Raw genomic sequence first — 21,702 nt, forward strand, 5'->3', positions numbered from 1 at the left:
GTGACACAGGCTCTACAGCAGATGTTAGAAAAGTGGATTCAATTTCTAGATCTAAGTTCAGCATCTTTAACCAGCCTTCCAGCTTAGCTAAATTGTCACATCAAAGAACAGTAAGATCTGATCCAAATAAAACAACTGACAAAGTAGACTGGACAGACATCCATGGGATGACAAATAGCCAAGAGGGCATTTGTAAAACATCTCTCTTTGTCTGTTCTGATGAAAGTAAAAAGGTATAGCAAAGGTACAGCAGTAGGTTCAGAAAGCAGATTTGGTTCTCTCCTCCTCTGCACTGCTGCTCACTTTAAGATGCTGTGGAAGCCAGTAAGTTTACATGATTTGAAAAGGAAAAAAAGACTGGACAAATTCATGGTGCTGAAAGGAATAAATATATCCACCCATACAAATCTACCATCCCTTGGCTCAGGGAGCTACAGGATGCTGGGGAAGTATTCTGAAGGGGTTTTGCTACCTACTTGTCTTATTTTCATACTCTTTCTTGTACATGCATTTAGTGTCATTGATAGAGAAAGGGCAATAAACTATGTGAGGTTTTAATCTGAGCTAGTCCTGCCACTCTCATACCCTAACTGAATCGTACTGAAAGACAGCAAGATCTCCACTGTTGCCACTAGCTATGCTGATTGTCACAGAAAATGGTCACGTATTTTTAGCAATGCTTTGGTCTAGTAGACTCAGATATTGTCTCACCAAGATACTGTGGCTCATCACCCTCCTCACTCAGCTCATACTCTACACGGAATCCAGAAACTGTGTCAGAAGCAGAAACCCAGGAGACAACAAAGCTGTTGGATGTGATTTCAGTGACTGATTCTGAAGTAGCAACCACAGGAGGAAGAAGAGTTGTCTCTCCTGAAACAGTGTTGCCTACAAGAGAGAATAAAGAGAAGTTTAATAAAACATCACTACTTCTGAGTTAACTGGGATGCACAAAACAGGCTTGGGTGAAGGAGATTAGTTTAGCCTGGATGCCCACTGTTCAACATACTTGTCACTGCTGTGGTGCTGGTTGTGGTAAAATCAAAGCGGGTGACTTCTTTGTGGCCATACCGCTGAACACTGATGAGCTGCCCTTCGTATATCACACCAGGCCTCAGGCCTGAGATGGTGTAGGAGTTCTGGTAGCCAGGGACAGTTGCTTCCTTCCACTGCCTTCCAGAGTTTTTCTGTAAGAACACAGACAAACAGTGGGAGTCCCTATTCTGCAGGCACACGTATCTACTGACCTAACCTGCTACAAGGTTATGAAGCTCTGCGACACTCAAACACAGGCATGACTTGAATGATTAATGCACAGATGGAATTGAGTCCAAGGAGATGAGACAAGTATGTCAGGAAGCAGGGCTAATGGCATTTTGGGTGATAAAGTTTTATTGAGGTAAACTGAAAGGCAAACCTAGCTTTCAACTTTTTCCTTTAAAAGAGGTATTATTTGTAAAATACAAACTAAACTCACAGCTTTATCCAAAAGACAGTAAGGCATGAAGGAATGGCTGGAAAACACACAATAACACTAAGCCATCATCTGAAAACAATATACAGAAAATTTCTTCCCTTCTCCCCTGCATTTGAACTCGATGGAAAGCTCTAAAATAATGTTCCATCCTCTGAGGTTTGTACTCCAGTGCTTTAAAGCCCATTTCATTCAGGACTTTGATCCAAGATACACTGAAGTCAGTAAAAAGATTTGAGTGCCTTTAATGTCTTTGGATCAGGGCCTTTATTGTCCTCTTGATAACAGCCAACATGGAGATACTAATGTTCTTAATCATTAAGTGGTCTTTTGTGAAGCTGTACTCAGGGGAACTGTAACACGACTCATCTACATGGGTTAAACCAAATCATTCCTCAAATATGAATAAGCCAACAAGCAGAGGTTAACCAGCTTTAGAGACTTTAGAGAAGCAAAGCAGACTTTAGAGAATATGCAAGATGACTGTTTATTTAATCCTATCCTAGCTGTTTAATCATATCCTACCCCCTTTTACCTCCCCATTAATAGGATAAAAATCTATCTCAGTTGTCTCTGGATACACATGTATGCGGTACTAAAACAATGTGTCTTAGAACAAAGATGCTTCCACAAGGATTATCTTTAGTTAAAATTGTGGAAGGATACAGACTTGCCTGCTTACTGTGCTAGTGGTTTGGTTAATAACATACTTCATGAACACAGTAATCAGTAAAGTCTGGGCAGGAAAACATCAAGTGTTTATATAGCACTGGTGGTCTCTGATCCTCAGAGAAACTGTTGGCCTTAAGAGGACACAGGCACCAAATAAGCAACTAAAATTTGCTGAAATTATTAGCCACTTCTTTCAGACAACAGGAAAAGCCAAATACAGTATTTTTGGTAAATGAATGATGTTGAATGTGGTACTCACTGGTCTCCAGCGCAAGATGTACTTGGTGATATGAGATCTTTCAGGAGCATTCCACTGGATAGGGTGGGAGTTTGGCTGATTTGCACTCTCTGTGATGATAACCTGAACAGGGCCAGCTGACCCTGAAAAAGAATTAAAAAAAAAAAAAGAATTGCCATTTTTAACACGCTGGAGATGCTTTCTGCCTTCATTGTGGAGTTATCAAAGTGCAAGAAAGGTGTGTGGCTCACATACTATTTTGATACATGGAAGATAATTGCCATTGTCTTTCTATCCTTACTGCTTCATAGAAACATGGTGAATTAGAATACATTCTGGGAGAATTTTCGGTTCATTTCTTGTGAGTTAAACAAAAGAGAAAAATCAGAGTGGCCTAGTATAGAAAGAAGTCTGCAAAGCAAGGATGTATTTTTCAAAGAGAGGGAGCTTCTCAGCAACTAATTGCTTTCATTAGTTAGTATCTTCTGCAACAGGAAAAAGGATGAGAAATATCTGACAAATCCAGGTCTAACCTTGTGGCATGGTAGGGACAAATTCCTGATTTAACATTGAATACACCTTACAAAGAGACTCTAGTCTTTCACTATTTTTCTAAATTTCTTAATCAGTCGATTTGAAAGACTGATTTTTCATGAAACTGGAGCACTCCACAGCTAATGAGGCAGGTCTTCTGCCCACAAACTACAGTTCAGTAGTGCTGCAACACTGAAGACTACCAATTATATTTAGATAGATCAGGCTCAGCTATATTTTCTCCACAAAGCTCTCCAGTAGAGAAAGTTTTTATGATCTGATGGTTCTCCTTTGAGTCCCTCCCAACCCTGCTGAACACCAAACACTCAGCAGCGCTGTCCTTGTGCTAGTTCTCAGAAGATTCCAAAGAACACCCTGGAATCTACAAAAGTGTCTTGTTTTAGCCATTAAATACCTTCACCTCCTCCCCCATTCTCAACATTTCTAATTATAATATATTTGGAAAAATATTTAATTTATATATCTGCTCCATATTTAGTAGGACTTCCAGGTAAATAAAACTCTGCACATGGGTAAAAAATTTCAAAGCTCACCTAACCTCAAACCTACATTCATAAACATTATGTTTGGTTGACTTACACATTTTCAGTTACTCTTATGTCTAAAGAAGCCCAAGTCTATAGGCATGCATATTTCACATAGCTTAGGGAAATGTGTGTTTAAGCAGAGTAACAGAGTCAAGCCCTCAGCAAGCCCCAGTAAGAAATTAAAGAAAAAACTCAAAGAAGGCCTGCTTCCTATTCTTGCTCTCCTTAGTTTGCTGCCTAAAATTAAGGAAAGTCCATATCTCTGTCTGCCAAGTGTCCTTTTGCCTTGTGTCTGGATCACTAGCTCTATTGCCACAGATAGAAATGCAGTCAGTTGACAACACTGCTGGATATAGGTCAGGTTCAATGAGAGCTGTCACAAAGACCTTCTGTATGATGTGTGTGAAGCAAGTCAGAGAAGAGGTGGTCACCTTATTTAGATGAAGCATGTTGTTGCAACAGAATTCGAAGGGGCTATTCCCCTTCAATGCTCTTTCTGAATGAGCCTGACATTCCCTTTCTTACCTTGCAGGGCACATAGGGTATAAATACATTGCAGCTAGTGTCTGAACAGAATCTTCCTAACCTATCTTGATATAAAGCAGAAAAGCAGCTCAGCACTGAAATTCCTACACCCATCCTTATGCAGTTCCTCCACATTTATGCTCAGAGATGGGTTGGGGAAACCAACAACAAGCACAGTGTTCTCCCAAAAGAGAAGCCACAACAGAGTCTTAATATTTCATCTTAATCAGATTAAGAAACTGGCAGCTGTAACTTTAAACAGGAAAGTAGAGAGGTTTCCCTTATCACGCTTTGTTCAGGGAACTGAAACGGAATGAGCCAATAAACAGGCATCGCCTGTCCCTATAAAGATTTCTGGGAACTGACAGGGCAAACAAAAGTTCAAATATTTAGTTTCTTCAGGGCACTGATCAGGAAAAATGTTTTGTTCTTTGGTGGATTTGCTTCTGTAGTCAATGGAAAAGGGAACACTACACACGCAGGAGTTTGAAGCAGCAGAAAGTGAAGGCTGCAGATGTGCTATTGCTAAATACCAATAGGGAATGTAAACCCAAGCTGTACCTTCTTGTCATTCTCTAAACCAAGCCTGGCCTCAGGTACAAGTGTTAACAGCCTGGCCCTCTCTGTATAATCATTACACCCGTTTGCATCTGCTGAGGTGTGGGAGCAAAATGGTTGTTTAAAATGAATAATGTACAGAAACTTTAACAGGTGAGATGTGGACAGATTGCTTTCCTCACATCTTAGTCAGCAAGTAAGTTACTTATCAGCTGGGTTTCTTAGTCAGCAAGTAAGTTACTTATCAGTTGGGTTTCTTACCAGGATAGGTCTGCAGAGGCTGGCAACGCCATTCTCCAATGCCACGACCATAGCAGTAGCACTGGTATCTGACTCCATGGACGTTCTTCTCCCATGAATCTCCAATCTGATAGAAGGTACGGGTTTCTGAATCCTGGCACTGATCTAAAGGCATGAAAGAAAGAGTTTAACCACTGAAACTATAGGAAAAAATCTAGGCCAAAGACAGAAGAGCAAGTTATGAGAGACTTTGATGCAAAGAAATGTAACACTAATGTTTATTTGCAAATATAGATGAAGTGGCAACATAAATTTAAACTCAAATGAAGGTTCTTGATACACCACTGCATGTGTTAAATTACATACTAAGGGGCTAAATCAGTTGAGACCTGTTTCTTAAGATACTGTTAAATACAGGCCATCCACCTAGCAAGTTTCCCAGAGAAGTCAGTGGGGTGTTCCTTCAAAAAAAGGATTTTGAACTATCTATTGTGGAGCCCAGTTCTGCTCCAGTCAACTAAGTTCATCTCTCATCCAAAATTAAACCATGCTGCTCTCAAGGGAATCAATGGCAAAGGTCCTACCGGCTTCAGCAGAATTCAATTCTACTTTCTAAGTTCAAAGTGACCTGTTTATTTTCAGCACTCTTTCCAGATTTACCACTATATAAGCCAAAGGAGGACAAATCAAGATGAAATCCTGAAATCAGCATAACTACGGTAAACACAACACAGCACCAGCACTTCAGAAGACTTTGTAGCTGACCTATGCTTGCGTTTCTGGCTCAATGGAAACTTTCAGTGAAAACCAGCATTATGCTTGCTTGGAAAAACAGGAGCCTTGTTGGAGAGAGAAGCAACAAAACTAAAATGATTACACCTTTACAGATAGCTGAAACCATTCTCCTGCCACCTTCTTTCAAAGGAGTAATTTACAAGAGTTTTACAATCCAAGTTTCCCCAGTAAACCTGTACAGATATTGCTGTAAATAAAGCAGAACTTAACCAATAGTACTTTTTAACAGATTGTCTTGGCAATAGTTTGAAGTTCTCTTGGATTTAGTAATTGCAAACCAAACAGCCAGGTCTTATCTTCCAATCAAGGTTCATTAGGGAAGTGGGGGAGGCAGAAGAGATGCAATCTCATTCCTGTAGAGAACCATGATGGTTTTAGCTAACCTCCAGAGTGCTGTTAACACATGTTCTCATCCTGAGCTTTCTCTCCTTGACAGAAGAAAGGGCAGCCAAAAAATTCAATTTAGTCCAAGGTAAGTTAATATAGGCTGGTGCTCCTTTCTCAGTTTAATGAGACCTGAAGATTTTACGCAGAAAGAAAAACTGATCCTAGCATCAGCACCTAGCTGCACATTATTTTATCAGCATTCAGACTGGGAACATTGCCTGCTAGGCCAACAGCTCAGGTACCAGTATCTGCCCAAATAGTCCCCACCCTGGTGTTATTGTGCCCCATTACCACAATCTGCCACATTGTAAGAGGTATGTTGCCACAATCCACTACTACTGCATCATCACTGACTTGTGGGGCACATCAGATAATCCAAGTTTATGTCCTCAAAACTAGGAATGCCCTTTCACTTACCCTCCAGCAAATCCAGCGTTGCTTCTGCTTTTGCAGTTGTGCAGTTGAAAGCAGAAAGTGGGCAAAGACTGGGCCCAAATTCATAGACTAGTTTGACCACACTTGAAACCAGTTTCTCCACAGCCTCAGAGTGACTGGTGAGTGGGAGCAGCTGGTGACTTACTTACCAACAGGATCGCATTTCCATCTCCCCCGACCCTGGCCAAAGCATGTGCAGTTCAGCATGTGCCCCTCATCATGACGCTTGTGGAAGGTCTGGTTCACATCATAGGTGATACCATCCACGATGCACTGGTCTGGTTGAGAAAGAGTAGAGACATTTTGTCAGTAACAGCTCTAAGCATTAAGACAAAAATCTTTCTGCTTGGCACATCATTCCCTCCTCTTGATTAGCTCACAAAGACTGACCATGACAAGCTCCATTCATGCAAAAAGGAGCCTCCCTGAAATCTGTGCTCATCACAGATCAGCACTGCATACACACCGCTGCTCCCAAGTTCATTCGTTGGAAGTGTGCAAATAAGCAACACTTGCAGAAAAGAGATGTGGATTGCAGTCCAAAGTACTATATGTTACTCAAACTACAGGACTGCCTGATTATTCCTTTTGACAGATTCCACATGTGAAAGAAAATCTAAACCAGCACCCTAGGTCTCTCACTGCCTTCTGAGGAAGGTCTAGACTTAAATACCTCAGTGAGTAGTGTCTGAAATCATTAGAACTACACAAGGAGAAAAGGGCTACTCCAAATTCATAAAGATACCACAAAGAGGTGCAAATATCCTCATGATGTTGTTCTGCTGGGTTTCTCTACTACACTTTGCAGTAAGCTAAAGACCAGATCTATCACACTTCCAAGATGCTGCTGGTAGCTACTAATCTACTATTCCCTCAAAACACAGCAACCGGGTTCCCAGTCCCATGCTTAGGTACAATGGTATCAGTCCATTAGGGTCAATGCTGATGTGACAATCTGCGATCTGGCCCAGAATTCCTGACAGCAAGGAGCAGAAAGACAAAACAAACACAAAACCAACCTAGAAGCTTGTTGTTTTGTCAACTGGGACCCAGGAGACCCAAGTTCAGTTCTCCAGAGTAACTCACAGACCATCTCTTCTTGGGGAACTGACTCCATTTATTCCAGACTTTCATTCCTCATTGTATTTTCCCACACCACAGGCAAGGTATTAGGATAAACTAAGCTACATTCAGACCCTCCTATGGGTGTAAAGGACCATCTCTGGTTGCTCTGTTTAAACAGCTCTATTTGGATAACCTTTGCCTTTAGAAGAAGAAAAGTGTCCCTACTCCCCCTCATCAAGAAAGACCACTTTAATTCCAGAATGAAACTGCAGAGAACTGGTTGCGTATGTGGAAAAAGGAGTTTCAGTGAGCAGAACTTTTAGCAGTGCATTTCTCACTGTTCTGAAGGAAATGCATGAATAAAAATCCTCCCAAAGCCCTGAACTGAGCCTTTCCCTATAAATTATATCCAATTTCAGCAGTGGTGTGAAGAGTTCTTTTTTGGATCCCTGACAGCAACCCCCCTGCCTTTTCCAGACACGAAGCCAATGCTGTGAGCTAGCTGTAGGATGATCAAATGTCTGTACTTTAAGTCGTCTTTTTTTGGTATTGCTTAAGCACTTCTCCACTTGGAGCACTCATGTAAGTAAATAAGAGTAATCTCAGTGCTGTCCTGCCAATTTTTCATATAGATTAGCCAGCAAAGGCTAATCCACCACAGAAGAACTGAAATTTCATTGCAGAACAATAGAAAAGGACTGCTCTGCTTTTATACTTCAGACTAGTCTAGAGTTTTGTCTGTTCTTGAGAGATGCCTCTGCTGAGCTCTGTGTGAAGCTGCAGAGGTGCTGATTCCTAAAAGCAGACAAAGGTATACCTACTGATCAAGCTAATCAAGGTTTTCCTGTGCTTCCTACCCTGCAAGGGCTGAAAGAGTACTTTTGTAGCATGTGAACAAGATAGGAACTTCATGTAGTTCCTCTGATTCCCTTTTTAATCCAAAGGAAAGCTTGGCAAGAAACAGTTCTTGAGTCTGGGCTTGAACTCACACTCATTGGAAAGGAGAAAAAAAGAAAATGATTTCTCCCACCCCTCAAGCACTTAGACTAAAGTAATGACATCAACATGAAAAATCAGTACCTCTGAGCTGGGAGTATGCAATGCAAGTCCATTCTCCACGGCCATTTCCCACACAAGTACATCTCATCATATGGCCCATATCATGCTGCTTATCCCACTGGTCTCCAACACGGTACATGACACCGTCATTGGTTGTGCAGATTTCTTCATGGGCTGATTGAGAAGAAAGCAAGAGGATACTTTATGTGGCTAGAATTAACAGGATCTTGAGAGCTTAGAGCATTTGCAATGCCCCTTTCATGCAGTCCCAGTGGTTTCTGCATCTTAACAAGGAAGCTTTAGGCAAGACTCAACTTCAAACAGTATTTTCGCTGGGTCAGAACATTCTCAAAGTGCAAATCCCTTGTATGCACTCATTCATTTTAATTTTCATTTGAAGGCTACTAAAAGTACCTTCTCTAAAATGTCCAAGGGATGCTGTGTGAAAGAATCAGTTCTTGCATACATGCCTGTATATGAACACAGCCATTTGAAGATCTGTGCGTTCCACAAGCTGTTTAAGGACTCAGATGCTGCATTGCCATTAAATTACTGAAGGTCTTCCATTAAAAACTTTAATAGTCACCTTCCCTCCCATATATCCCCTCCTGACATCAAGACAAGCATGCATGGATTGTAGGAATGGATTACAATATTAATTTTGACATTAATGTCATTTTCAGGGCGACACACAGATAAGGCAAGAAGAACTGATAACTCTTGAGACAGAAGCTTCAGTACATGCAAACTAAAAACTTCACTTGCTGCAAAGCTCTGCAGACCCTTGGTCTCTAATGTATCTACGGTAGTTTGCAGTAGCTGAGAAGCATGCCTACCACCAGCAAAGTAGCAACAAAAATTGCCTTCTCCTGATGTTGCCTAAGTCTCTGCAAGATGTGATCAGCGGGGAAAAACTGGGACAAAACAAAACTTCAGAAATGCCTTAAAGGGGTTTGGGCTGAGATGCAGCTCACTGGAAGTCATCAATAACTGATGAGTGACAGCTAGCTCTTTACTTCCCAGCTCAAAGAACCACTGAGAACATAAATCCCTTTACGGTTCTCAGTCTTACCAGCCATAGGGCAGAACCCAAATTTCTGGTCAGCATCATAGTTCTCAGTGGTTCCACACCACTTCATGTTGTCTCTCCGTCCCTCAGAAGTACAGTCAGTGTAGTTGCGATTGTTGTACAGGAAGGGGAAGTGACACAGAGCACCATTGGAATTGCCACCACGTGTCTGGATCAAAACTGTATCAAAATGAAAAGAAAACAGTCACAAATGAACCCTGCACTCTTCCTTTGCATGAACAAAAGAGCTTGGAAAATAAATCACTAGCACTGTTTTTTTCCACATGTACCCTGCATGGGCTTCTTTTTTTGGCCTCAATTAATTCAGATCTGGAAACTCAACTCTTGCATAAGGTCAATTCAGTTCAAACATTGCTCTGGAAGGAGTTGTGGAGTCAGGCATGAGGAATCCTGGGCAACAGGGAAAACCAAAGTTTACTGTGTTTGGGAAGTAGCTTTGCAGACCCTTTATGCCAAAGCCCAGGGACTCAAATAAACTCAGTTCTCAGCATACCTGTATTACCTCACTGAGGCTATTACCCACTTGTGCCTTTCAGCTTAAAGTAAAGCCTTAACCCTCAAGAAAGGGTTACAATTCACCTACAGCAACAGGACAAGTCATAACCTTTCTGGAGGTTGGAAGCGTCGTGTTTTGCAAGCAGCACTGTAAAGAGAGCTGTAACCTACCTGAACTATTCACCTCTTGAGCAACTCAGCTTTACAAACAATGGAGAATCAGGAGGCATTTGCTGAAGCTTTTCTGTAGTGATATTTCTCATTCTCCAGTGTATTCCAAGAAGCCTCATTAAAATACAAATGTGTGTGGACAGGGATACTGGTTGTTTTCTTGTTTGGTTGTGGGTTGGTTTTTTTTTTTGTTTGGTTGGTTTGGTTTGGTTTGTTTTTTTGTTTTGGCTTGGTTGGGGGGTTTTGTTTAGTTTTTGTTGTTGTTTTGGGGTTTGTTTTGCATTTTGTTTGTTTGGGTTGATTTTGGTAGATTTCTGTTTGGGTTTGTTGTGGTGGTATTTTTTAAAGAAAGAGTATTGCATGTGCTGCAGAGAAAGGCTTACATTTTATCAGAAAAAAGCAACTGCAGCAGAACAGAGTGATTAAAAACATATATATATATATATATATACAGAGTATGAAGCAGTATTTTCATGTGGGAATGTGAAAAATGCCAGATGCCAGACAAGCTGTCTGGATACTGTTCTATGGATGTTTGATGGGCTTTCCAGGAAGAGCAACCACACAGGTAGATCTGTGCTGTGGAGGAAACACTGATTATCCCCAGACAAGAGGGAATGCTGCTGGATTAGTCATATGCCTGCTCTTGATCAGTGATCACAAATCACATTAAAATTACTGCTATATATGGCAGAGGACTGCACAAACTGTACTCCATGGATATCCTCCTCTTTGCAGCCTAATATGGGCATTGATCTAACAATTCAGCCAAGCAAAGGCAAAGTCTAAGTATCCTTTGGGCCAAAGCTCCATCCTGATGAGGCACTCCTGTACTCTCTTCTCTGAGTTGACTTTAGGACAGGACTCAAAGGGTACACCCGCATCACCCTGTGCGCCCTCCAAAGATGCAAAGAACACAAAAGTGTCCTGACTGTAAGCAGTCCTTCATTCACAAGATTGCCTTACCGCTGAGCATGCTTAGAGTCTCTCCAGACTTGCTAGAATTGTTCAGGCAGCCTGTTCCTGTGTTGTCTACTCCTTTCCCCATCTGTGTAAGAGGATCATGTGCACGTGAAGATCCTCCAAGAAGAACTTACCATTCTGCTCAGTACAGAAGGAATATCTCTTGTCTTGCTCGAAGTTGGAAGTGGTGCTGCACCAGAGGTGTCCATCTGTGCGGCCTTCAGTGGTACAGGAGTAGAAAGTCCTTCCATCATAGGTGAAAGGCAGAACACAAGGTTCTCCATCAGAATTGCCACCATACGTTTGGGTCACAGCTTTAAAACAAGCAAATCACAGCATTAGACTCCAGCTTAAAGCGATCTCCAAATCTCAGGGTTCCAAAACAGCAATAGCTCCTCTGGGCCAAGTCACTGGCTGCTGTGAACCCACACTGACTGCCATGGCCCTGAGCCAATACACACCAACAGATGACTTTGCTCCACAGCTATGTCATTCTTTTACATGCTTTTCCAAACATATATTATTGCAGCTTGAGTTGAATAAAGTTATTAATGGTTCTTCCCAAGGGCTGTTTTCCCTCAGCAGGTTATATATAACTCACTGGGAAATGTTTCTACTCTACAGAATCAGACTTCAAATAACAAAAACTACTATTTCTTCATCCCTTTCACCTTTCTTCAGTATGTCTTCTTCAAAATACATTTCTCTTGCACGCACAGAAGGATTCTACTTCAAAATTAAGCCATGAGACAGTCCCAAAGATCTCGCCAGACTGAACAGGCACTGACACAAACTCATACCTATTTCCTGGCAGCTCACGCCATTTCCCAGGCAGGTACAAAGCATTTGCTGGCTGCCCTGTGTCTTAAGCCACTGCATACCCACAGAGTACACCATTCCATTATCAGTTATGCACTGGCCATATGGCTGAGGCTGGGGCTGTTGAGGCTGGGGCTGGTACAAAGCAGTCTGCACATTCGTGAAGCTAGGAGAGCCAGATCCTGCACCAAAACATGAGGAAAAAGCAAGATGTCACATACAAAGCTAAAGAACAGAACTCTTTAAATGATGATGATGACAATGTCCAGGGAGGTTTTGAAAGTCTTCAGAGAAGAAGACTCCACAATCTCTCCGGGCAGCCCGTCCAATGCTCTGTCATCCACAAAAGAAAGGTTTCCCTTATGTTCGGACAGAATTTCTTATGTTCCAGTTTGTAGCCACTGCCCCTTGCCCTGTCACTGAGCGCCACTGAAGAGAGTCTGGGCCCATTCTCACCTGATAAACATTGTTAAGATCCCCTCTCAAGTTTTCTCTTTTCCAGGTTAAACAGCTCCAGGTCTTTCAGCCTCTCTTTGTAAGAGAGATGCTCCTCACCACCCTCAGAACCCTCTGATGGACTCTCTCCAGTAGATCCTTGTCTGTTTTGAACTGGAGAACCCATAACTTGACACAGTATTCCAAATGTGACCTCACTAGGGCAGAGGGGGAGGAGAAACTCCTTCAAACTGCTGGCCACACTCTTCCTCATGTACCTCAAGATACCATTTGCCTTCCTGGCCACAAGAACACAGTGCTGGCTCATAGTGAACTTGTTGCCCACCAGGGCTCCTATGTCATTCTCCCACAGGGCTGCTTTCCAGCAGGTCAGCCCCTAACCTGTACTGGTGGATGTGGTTTTTCCTCCCTAGGCACAGGACCCTGCAGTTGCACTTGAACCTAATTAGGTTCCCCCCAAATCCAAATATCCAGCCTGTCCAGGTCTTGATAAACAGCAACACAACCTCCTCCCAGTTTGGTATCATGATCAGACTCCTGAGGGTACTCTAGACCTTCTTCCAGGTCATTGATTAGTATGTTGAACAAAACTGGAGCCCAACACTTCAGATCAAAGGCACAACTCTTAGCTTCCCTAGACACATTTTAATTATCTCACTGAAACTTCTAAATTAAAAGAGCTTCCACTTCTGCCAATGACAGATTATGGTTTCCAGCACTGTAGAATGTCTTTAGAAAGTATTAAGAGAGCTGACTGCTTTTCAAGGAATCTTTTGGAAACAAATAAAAAAAAATAGGTGAAGGGAATTTAAAACAGAAAAGTCAAGAGCAGTGATGACAAGAAAATTACCAAGGAAGTAGGTCAAAATGGATTAATTTGGAATTTTTCATTGAAAAAACAAAAGTAAAGCATAAATACATTTACTTAGAAGTTTTTAAACTTTGAAACAAAGTTTTTGGCCCATTATCATTTAGAATAATACTGAGAGACAGAGAGGCTTTTTGACTACATTATGGATATTTTTTGCCAATGATTCCCACAAAATATAGGCACCCTTAAAGCTTTGTGCATTTTGAAGTTCAGACCTTCTGAGAGTTTGACGTCAGCCTGCTGGTACTGAACAGTTACAGGTATTTATCAAGAAAAATTTAGTGTAGGTACTGCAGAAAAACAGAAAAGTTTTACATTGCACTCATCAATAGGAAACCTAGATCCTGAAAATGGCCAAAAAAAGTTTTCAGAATTTAGAAACTGAAGACTTTAACAAACCTTGGGCAAAATACATATATGTTACTTATAAACTAGGTAATACTTCATATCAAAACTACCTAATGTACATGTATGAAATAGCATTGTACATATTCCTTCACATTTCATTTTTTTAAAGCTCAACCATTCATAGGTGTACTTATCTTGTCAAAGAAACCAGATGGTCTCAGTGGAGTTTGAAGTAAGGACATTAAGAAAGTTTCCCTGAGGCAAATACATAAAGTTCAAATATTTAGCTGAAGTGCCATGCTTCCGAGACAAAGCTAGCAGACAGTCCCTGTGGATGCATGGCCCTGGGTGTGGTTTTCTGCATTGTGCTTGTGTAGGCAATCACATTTGTATGTGCAATCCCCATTTGCACGGGGAAACGAGGTGTAAAGTAAACCTATCTATGTGCGCATGAACAAGGAGCATCTCCTGAACTCTGACCCTTTGCTACTGATGTTTCTCTGAGGAGACTCTTAAACACCTAAATTAGCATGACACCATTCAACTTCAAGTCCCAGCCATTCAAAATGTGCACTTCTACCTTCCCCTGCCCCACACACTATGATGCCCCACTTACCAGTGCTAGTTGTATGCAGGGATGTGTGCCTTTCACATTTCCATTCACCTCTGCCATTACCAGTACAGACACACTGAAGCAAGTTCCCACGGTTATCCTTCTTGCTCCAGGTATCACCAATTCTGTATGAAGTCTTGGTGTCATGGTCATTGCACCTATCTGTGTAAGGAAGATGGCTGTTAGCTATTTCTGCATTGGATGCAATTTATAGTAGTGAACCACCAAGACTATCACCAAGCCAATGAAAGTTTAAACCTCTGAGACCCTGACTCATTTTCTGCAGCCCACTATTGTAAGACCTATATGACTAAAGCCTGCATTGAACTGCACAGGTTGAGAGCATCTGAAAATCCTGATGCTTTAGTCTAAAGAAAAATTCCCATTTATTACCAGAACTGCAATTTGACTTTGTAGCCAGTGTCAAACCTAGCACCATAATATTCCCAGTATGAACATGGTAAGCGATGTTCAAAATCAATGTGAAAAAGCACATTCTGGATTTAAAACATTCCTGCTACTTATTTTTAAAGCTATTTTTAGCCCATTCTATCTATCTCACATCTTTGAAGCTTAAACTTGCTTCAATGTTGGCGGGGTTTTTTTTATTTCTCTTCTAAGCAGAAGTCTTAGTAGCTGTCTCATTTCATACTATGGACACAGTTCAAATTTGGGGCTCTACTTTAGCTAGAAGAAACAAAAAACTTATCTGAGGGCAATATGTAAATTCCATCTCTTCCAAAAGAAGCACACACAGAGCTCTAGTAAAGTCAATATGAGCTCTTCTTGTCATACCAGGAATATTAGACTTCCTAACTCTCCCTGTTGCCCACAGCCCCTGATGAATTGAGTAAATGGGTTCAAAGGACAGCATAACAAACTACTTTTGTCTGGATGCCAGATCCACATGGATTAACTAGTTCTTCCATTACAATTTTTTTTTTCACTCAAGGGCAACTTGATACAGTGACTCAACTATAATCATGGATCAATGAACACAGATTTATGAAGAACTGTGGAAGGACATATGCATCATGCCACATTACCACTGCAAGAGCATATGGGATAACAATGTGAAAAACATTCACAGTAGTTAAAATTACCAAAACCTGAGTATTTGCTAGAGAAGTGGTAAATTGGTGACATATTCATATCATAATTTGGTCAACATGAAAAAAAATATGTCCTACGGACACTCAGAGTCTTAAATTAGACTACAAAAACCTGAAACATCTCAAAAATACTGGCCATAAAAGATGCAACAGCAGCACATACTGAAGCATAATGCCACTTTGTTGGATACAGATATCATTTTACATATCTAAATTTGAATTTATGTGTTCAATTACATTTGAAAAACAAAATGAAAAATTAATAGGTCATTTTATTGCAATTTCCCCTACAACACCACAGACCTCAATTATGGGAGGAAAGATACTGTCAAATCATTTTCATTAGTAATAATAACTCCTACAAAACTCACAAACAACAAATTCTGTTTTTTTCATTCCTATATGACAGTTAATGATTTTTACCCTTTTCTTTTTTAAATAGACTTGATATTGTCAAGGCTGGTTTAATTTTCACAGCTTATTTCTTGACCAAGTCTCTCCAGATCTTCAGTTTTAATTGCAGCCCTCCTTAGTGTTTTAGCTCTTTACAGGTCTGCTGTTTATATCATCAGAAAGCAGTTATCTGCATGTCCCTTCAGGCAAATGAATGAAGCAATTTAAAGACTACAGAAGAGTTTCTCAAGCCTTGCATAACAAGGTGTAAGGTACAAAGTTAAATTTCCTTTAGGCAGCTGGTGTAAACCATAATAGCTCCACAACAGAGCTTGCTCTAACAAAACTGGAACAGAAGGCAGATAACCAAGTGAGATTTTTTGATTTTAAAAGCCTTGTTTGCTTTGCAAATACAAATAAAATGGAATATTTACAGTACTGTCCTTCAGTGATGTAAAAACTAAAAAAGACACCTGTGCTGGTGAAGCATGTTTACACCAAAGACAAAACGGAAGGAAAAAAAATAACAACTGAGATGGGAAAGCAGAGAAAAACTGTTTCAGCTAATATACTAACAAACTGCAACAAAGAGAAACAAAAAATCTTCAAATCTAGTAGATCCTGCTGTTGGAGTAGGTAAAAATTTCTCTTTAAAAGCGCCTAATTCTCCTTCAGGAGGGTACTTTAAAAACACCAGAAGTGGAGATACTAAGCCAAGCTCACCACCATTTTGTACATCAAGCAATTCCCCCTGCTTTGGGGAATGTGCAACAGTGGTCAGCTGGCCTGTGGATTTATTGAAACTTTTTCTAAGCAGGTTAATATTCCACATAATTCAGCCACTCTGTCACCAGCACAGATCACCAGCTCTCTTGCATGTCCCCAGATCACAAATGGCAACCAGGATGTGCAAATGCTCCCCTTCTGTCCACAGAGGAGCCTGTTTCCCACTCCTCAGGAAACGGCTATCCCTTTAAACCTCCTGCCCCTTACAACAGGGCAAAGGAATAGCTGCTCTTTTTCGTGCAAAGTAGATGTGAAAAATAAGATACATGGAGCAGCTGGCAGATGCCAGGCCAACACTTACTTCTGGAGGTGCAAGTGATGCGGCCACTGCCCTCACCCAGACAGGTGCAGTCCACCATCATCCAGCCCTGGTAGGGCTTCTCCCAGGTCTCACCAACCACGTAAGATGTCCCAGCTGCATTGTCATAGCATCGCTCAGCTGTAAGAGAGAAGGGGATAAGTGTCCACATAAGGCTCTTCCACATGGGGACACCTCAGGGAAGATGAGGAGGAAGAAGCAATACCCCTGACTGAACTGGGAAGAAGAGCTGTGACCTACCCACAGGCTTGCAGGTCCATTCGCCCTTGCCGTTGCCCAGGCACACACACTCCAGCATGTAGCCACCAGTCTCGTGAGGCCGGCGCCAGGTATCACCAATCTTGTAGGACTGGCCACCCTCGTGGCAGCGATCTGCAGCGGGAGAGAGGGGAGATGTGATGAGTGACTACACCAGGGGCAGAAACATGGGGATGATGCAAGGGCTACCCTGTCAGCACAGAAGGGGTCAAGCTGAGGTGAAGGGCAGTGAGGGAAAACAGCCAGGCAGGTCAAGGCTGCTGCCTTGTCCTCCAGCCTGCAAAATGGCGTCTGACATTTCCAACTGGTACCTCCCAGGCCATCTACTCTCCCTTCAAGTACCCTCTCCAGGTTTCAAATCACAGCTGAGACCCAGCTGGTAAGAGAGGAATGCCAGAGCCTGAAGAGGTATGGTCTTCCTCAGCCCCTCATGGCAGCATCAAGGCTGGTGAGGGAAGGTTTGCCTCCGTCTTGCTCCCGGGCAGCACCACATGGGCCTCTCTGTAACAGTCCCTATATAATGTGAGGGACATGGTGGCAAGGCCAGCATGTGGAGAATAAGGAGATGCTTGGTGTAACATCCCAGTGGGACATCAGCCCTCTTGGGTTTAGAAACTCTGCCCTGGAAAGGCAGATTTTCAGCCCACCAGTGCCCCACAGCCCTGAGGCAGTCTGGACCCACTGCTTGAAACAGGCTCAGGGAGAGAAACACATTGAAGGGCGGTTTGGAAACACAGGGTCTTCTTTCAAGGAGAATAGGAGAAATATGTATCTGCTCATTTATTAGGAGCCACTAAAATGTTTCATTGGCTCATTTATGAAAGCAAGGAATAAAGAAAGAAGTTATGAAAACCCAGTTGCAGTCAATGAGACTCTCCTTTGAGTCCTAAACCAGGCTGATGATGACAAAATGAGACTGTTCTTATGTTTGCAATTTCCTTACTGACTCTTTCTTTTCTTACATGACTTATCATCTTTTCCCAATAAAGTGCCATTAAATTCAGAAGGGCTTCAGCTCTACTTGTTAGATTCAATGCATTTTTATTTCCATGCTATAATGATGGCTGCCTCCAGCAATGCTACTAGGATCAGCATCTGTGTATTAAATAAGAAACTGGATACTTTTTCTTAAAAGACTTTTCTCAAAAGGTGCCTCAGGGACTTTGAAATCTCAGTCTAAAAGTCCTGACACAGCGCTCTTCATCTGTGCTCACAGAGAGACTGATTATGAACTGAAGGGAAACTGAACAATTCAGTGACTCAATAAGGAAAGGATTTCCAGACAGAGACGTGAAAGGGAGAGCAGGGGAGAAAAGACCAAGGGAAAGAGAGAGAGGAACAAGAGGAAAGTATGGAACAGGCTGGTGAAAAAGGAGTTGCAGAAACACATTGAACTGGTGTCTGAATATCAAATCCCAGCTCCCTCAGGGGCAAATGTTGGCATGATACTTTTTGAGGACAAGGGACTAGCTCTCAGGGGATATTTATTTATTGTTTTTTTCAGAGTAGTCCCATTAATGCTGATGGTGTTATTCTGTGTCACCAGATGCAGAGCAGACTCTTTTATCCAGCCAAAAAATTACTTTCATAAATGCACATGAAGATGTAACACACTCTTGTATATAGTAAATGTATTAACCTGTATGGCTGGACACTAGCAGTCATTTTGGGCCCATGCTACTTTTACACATAGCACTTCACCTCTTAAATGAAAGAGGAATTTAGTTGTGCCAATGTATGTACATGGGGCAAAGACTTTCAATTCGGAATTTAGTTGTGCCAATGTATGTGCATGGGGCAAAGACTTTCAACTATAAGATTTTAATGGGCTTTGGATTAAACCTCCTGAACTCTTGCTAATGGGCACTGGGAATATTGTGTAAGTTGCTCTGGAAAATATGACACTTATGAACAACAGCTCTAATAACGGGCTTTTAGTTACATACTGGCAATGGTGCAGCTAATTCTCCCACGTCCAGCTCCAATGCAAGTACAGTCCCAGATCATGGAGTCCTTGGGGCGCTCGTACGTCTCCCCTACTCGGTAAGTGGATCCAGTGTACTTGTCAAAGCAAGTCTCTTCAGCTATGAGGAGAGAAAAGTCAATTTCATGTAACCATGTCAGTAATATGCATAGTCAACAGAAACACATTCCACTTCACACAAATTTTTCCTGAAGAAAAATGACTATTGGTCTCCTCTTTTTTCCTAGGATGAAACAGCAGAGAGCGAGTCACACAAAATTTGTCCCCTCAAGATCTCCATGATGCTGAATAACCTCATCTTCCCTCCCCAAGAAAGTCAAAAGCTGAGCACATCACGTGGGCAGGCATACCCTGCAAGGATCAATCCCAGCTGTCTGAAGTGCAACAGTACAGAATATGAAAGGGTGCAAACATCAACTAGAAGCTGTATGCTTTGTCATGCTAATCCTCCTCGTTCTGACTTGGCAGAAAATTGAGTATATGAATTCCAAATTCTGCAGCAGCCCCACCGAAGTCAACAGCACTACTTGTGAATTGTTCACACTCGCACACGACAAAGTGATTACAAAACAGTTATGTCAGTGCTGCCACCAGACTTGAGATCTGCAAGAGAACAACCTTCTTCATGGCTGGACAGATAAAGTTCACTGTGCCATAAGGGAAACTTGCTATTGAAATTTGAAACTGTAAAGCCTGGGAATCCCTACGGGGGAAGCAAAGGTAGATCAGACCAGCTCTGTAGAGGGGCAGGGGGACTGAGTACTCCTTAAAATAGTCTAGCTGTGAGGCACACAGCACACAAGCCTTGCAAAACAGAGTGCTGGGACACTCCCATCAGCCTTATATGAATACTATCAGTCAGGAACCAGTTTTTCTCTTGTATCTCCAGAGCAACATAAAGGAGTTACGGCATACCAGCGGCTTCAGAACAAAAAATACAGATAGATCACATCTGATAATCTAAACTATTTGGTATCCCAGAGAAGGGCATCTTCCAGCAGATGAAGCCTTTAAAGTTTTTTCTGTTACCTAAACTTTTTCTGCTGAAGACTAAACAATCTCATTTTACACTCAATTATAGAAAGCTCACAGCACAGCCGAGGGGGCTGCAGAAAGTTGTGAGTTGAAATATTTTTTAAACAAGCTGACGACACTGCACAGCTATGAAAAGTTGGAGTGAAGCAATCAAACAGCACAGAGCCAGTGCTGCAAAGTGACTCCAGATTTGAACTTCCCCATGCAAGTCCAGGAGTCAGTTCAGTTCATTATAAAGAAAAGGCTGGCTCCAAAATTAATGTTTAGATCCAATCCTCCAGAGAGATGAGTGATGTTTGGCTCAGGGTTCTGGTGGTAGGCCCATTGCTAATGAAAAGCATTTCTTAAAATCAAAAGCCAGATCTTCAATGTAATTGAGTGTAGATCCATGACTGACCCTACGTACCAAACTTCAGCTGAAAGCCCAGTTTGCCAGTTACAACTTGGCACAAAGCTCAGCTTACTCGGCATCAAAAGCCATGCTGAAAGTCTTGATGCAGACAGAAAAAAGACCACCGACTTACGTTCGGGCTTGCTTTCGCAGTTAAACCCTCGGCTTCCCCCGTAGCAGGTACAGACCAGAGTGTTTCCCAGGTAAATGCGCTCCCACTGCTGGTTAATCTGATAGTATCTTCCATTGTCATAGCACGTTTCTGGGGGGAGAAGGAGGAGGAGGAGGGAGGAAGCAGAGGGTGAACAGAAAGAAAAGTTTGGAGTTACCGACGGCAAGGTGAGGAGGGAAAAGGCACGGTACGAATTAACCGCGCCTGTACCAGGCACCGGCTCCCGCGCTGCAGCCTCGCAGACGTCTGTGGGTCCCGCAGAACCCGAGGGGTTGCAAAGGGCCACCGAGCCCGAGGGACAGCAAGAGCCATCCGGCAGTCACTCTGCGGGGCCGGGGCGCCAGCTCCCGCCGCGCTCCGGGGGCTCGGGACAGCGCTCGCGTCCGGGACGAGCCCCCGGCCATGCCATGCCATGCCCTACCCTAACCCTAATGTTCGCGGGACCCGGTCCTGGCACGGTACTCACGCTTGCCCTGCGCAGGGGTGCCCTGAGGTATCGAGGTGGTCTGCGCCTGTCTCCGGCTCTTGCCGCTGGCTTTGCGGCGCCACCCGCCGCCTTCCACCACTGCAACCCCCAGGCAGAGAGCGAGCAGTGCCAGCCGCCACACGGTGCGGCCCGGCATCATGGCACGGTACGGAACGGTACAGCAGGGATAGCGGCGCTGCTCTTAAGCAGCCCGATGGATGGGACAGCGGCGCCGCCCGGGTGCTATATAGGACGGGCGGTGCGCGGAGGGGGCGGCCGCCGCCGCCCCGGCGCCCATTGGCCTCTGCACCGCCAGGGGCCGGGCGGGGGTTGCCACCGCCCCACCGAGCGCGGCCGGGGCGGGGGCTGCGAGCGGTGGGCAAAGCGGCGGAGTGTCCGGCCCGCGTGGGAGGCCCGGCCCCGCAAGGAG

The 21,702-nt window shown here is 43.0% G+C and overlaps 1 protein-coding gene across 1 annotated transcript in view; it reads right to left on the reverse strand.

The window, feature by feature from the left end:
• The window catches only part of FN1 (fibronectin 1), a 55,317-nt gene extending 33,888 nt beyond the window's left edge, over nucleotides 1-21,429 (reverse strand). The window contains exons 1-15 of the mRNA XM_054381191.1: nucleotides 21,273-21,429; nucleotides 20,768-20,896; nucleotides 19,171-19,308; nucleotides 17,207-17,338; nucleotides 16,949-17,086; nucleotides 14,360-14,518; nucleotides 12,050-12,250; nucleotides 11,384-11,563; nucleotides 9,603-9,779; nucleotides 8,552-8,704; nucleotides 6,556-6,684; nucleotides 4,811-4,954; nucleotides 2,406-2,527; nucleotides 1,010-1,187; nucleotides 712-888 (exon numbers count right to left, since the gene is read on the reverse strand). Of these exons, the coding sequence (XP_054237166.1) occupies nucleotides 712-888; nucleotides 1,010-1,187; nucleotides 2,406-2,527; nucleotides 4,811-4,954; nucleotides 6,556-6,684; nucleotides 8,552-8,704; nucleotides 9,603-9,779; nucleotides 11,384-11,563; nucleotides 12,050-12,250; nucleotides 14,360-14,518; nucleotides 16,949-17,086; nucleotides 17,207-17,338; nucleotides 19,171-19,308; nucleotides 20,768-20,896; nucleotides 21,273-21,429 (2,314 nt within the window). The remainder of the gene's footprint in view (nucleotides 1-711; nucleotides 889-1,009; nucleotides 1,188-2,405; nucleotides 2,528-4,810; nucleotides 4,955-6,555; nucleotides 6,685-8,551; nucleotides 8,705-9,602; nucleotides 9,780-11,383; nucleotides 11,564-12,049; nucleotides 12,251-14,359; nucleotides 14,519-16,948; nucleotides 17,087-17,206; nucleotides 17,339-19,170; nucleotides 19,309-20,767; nucleotides 20,897-21,272) is intronic.
• Between the last annotated feature and the right edge of the window lie 273 nt (nucleotides 21,430-21,702).

This window comes from Indicator indicator, chromosome 5 (genome assembly GCF_027791375.1).
Source record: "Indicator indicator isolate 239-I01 chromosome 5, UM_Iind_1.1, whole genome shotgun sequence".
In the NCBI taxonomy this organism is placed as follows: domain Eukaryota; kingdom Metazoa; phylum Chordata; class Aves; order Piciformes; family Indicatoridae; genus Indicator; species Indicator indicator.